Source organism: Sinocyclocheilus anshuiensis, unplaced genomic scaffold (assembly GCF_001515605.1).
Source record: "Sinocyclocheilus anshuiensis isolate Anshui unplaced genomic scaffold, SAMN03320099.WGS_v1.1 C32721208, whole genome shotgun sequence".
NCBI lineage: Eukaryota > Metazoa > Chordata > Actinopteri > Cypriniformes > Cyprinidae > Sinocyclocheilus > Sinocyclocheilus anshuiensis.
The window spans coordinates 1-1,346 of NW_015619538.1; the positions used below are offsets into that span (position 1 = coordinate 1).

The window sequence follows — 1,346 nt, forward strand, 5'->3', positions numbered from 1 at the left end:
CATTGCTAAATAAAAAAAAAATTATATATATATATATATATATATATATATGACTCCAAAACTTTAACAGTGGTGTGTGTATTACTGTATGTTGCTTTACCTTCAGGAGGTTCAGACATGGGGGGCGAGAGGCAGTACATGTGGTAACCTCGATCACAGTCATCACAGAACAACAGCTGGTCCTGTGGCAAAGCATGTGAGACTACTTCACAGAGAATCCAAATAAGGATGCATAATGAACTGAGAGAAAGAACAGGACTAGTTTTCACTGAGGAGGTTAAGTAAATTTCTTTTTTTTAATTTGATATTCTTTGATAACTCAAGCATTGTTTTAGAAAACAAATACTACCTAGTGCTTAAGAGATTAAGGCAGCTGATATGCTTTTATGTCTAGATAGAGGTAAACAAACTCACATCATTTTCTGAGGTTCCACATATGTTACAGCACTTGCATTCAATGCACTGCCAGCGATAGGTTTTCACAGCAGCCATCATTACTGGAGTGAACTGCAGACACGAGGGGTGACCTGAGAACAGAGAACAGATCAATGATAACTTGGTCAAGAAAAATCCAAAGAAAGCAAGCAGGTGAATGTGTGTGTGTGGCTGTTTTACCAGAACGGCCACAGTCTGAGCAGGACACGAGCTCTTCTGATTGGCCAGTTTTCTGGTTCAGGTTAGAATCTCCCAAACAAAAATCACAGTAGTTGTTCGGCAGAGCCAAACAGTCTGGGCCCTTCTTAGGAGCTGGCCGAGAGACAGAAAGAGAACAGAAAACACCTAGCATCAATCATAGAGTTCAATGAAAATTACACAATCCAACACTGCCCCTAGAAGCTGAAACATTTGTTTAAAACTATTACGCTGATGGCATTTTAAAATCCTGTGAGATGCTGCCTTCGTCGAGCATTCCAAATTGGCCACTTATGAGGTTTCATTTAGGACGCTACCTTAGAAGACAGGCAAAGCACTTCACATGGTTTCGAAATAAAGCCATACTGTCAATACTTATGCGAATTACACTGTGCCAGCCAGTTACAGTTTATAAGAAATATATTTTTAGTTTTATTGCAAAACACTGTGTAAAACATGTCACTCAAAGTGACAGTTAAATGGCCTCTGTTCATTTGGCTACCAGGGTCTGTGCAACAAGAAGCATGATTAATTGCTTACTCTTCGGTTCGTCTTGTTGGGGTGGAGTTGGTTCGCGAATGTCCATCTCATCTTTCTCCTCCCCCTCCTCCTCAGCCAAGTGAGAGTGGGCGTAATGATAACTGAGACCAGGCCTGTTCTTATAGCGCTTCCCACAGACTACACACATACACACACATACACACACATACACA

General features: G+C 40.8%; 1 protein-coding gene across 1 annotated transcript; it reads right to left on the reverse strand.

Moving 5' to 3' along the window:
- Nucleotides 1-62: 62 nt before the first annotated feature.
- Nucleotides 63-1,332, reverse strand: LOC107682927 (zinc finger protein ubi-d4-like; the record flags this gene model as incomplete). The annotated part of the gene is made up of 4 exons (XM_016479040.1): nucleotides 1,174-1,332; nucleotides 616-747; nucleotides 415-527; nucleotides 63-182 (listed from the first exon to the last, which is right to left on the reverse strand). Coding segments are annotated over exons 1-4 (513 nt in total), but the record flags the coding sequence as incomplete, so codon positions are not given.
- Nucleotides 1,333-1,346: the final 14 nt, after the last annotated feature.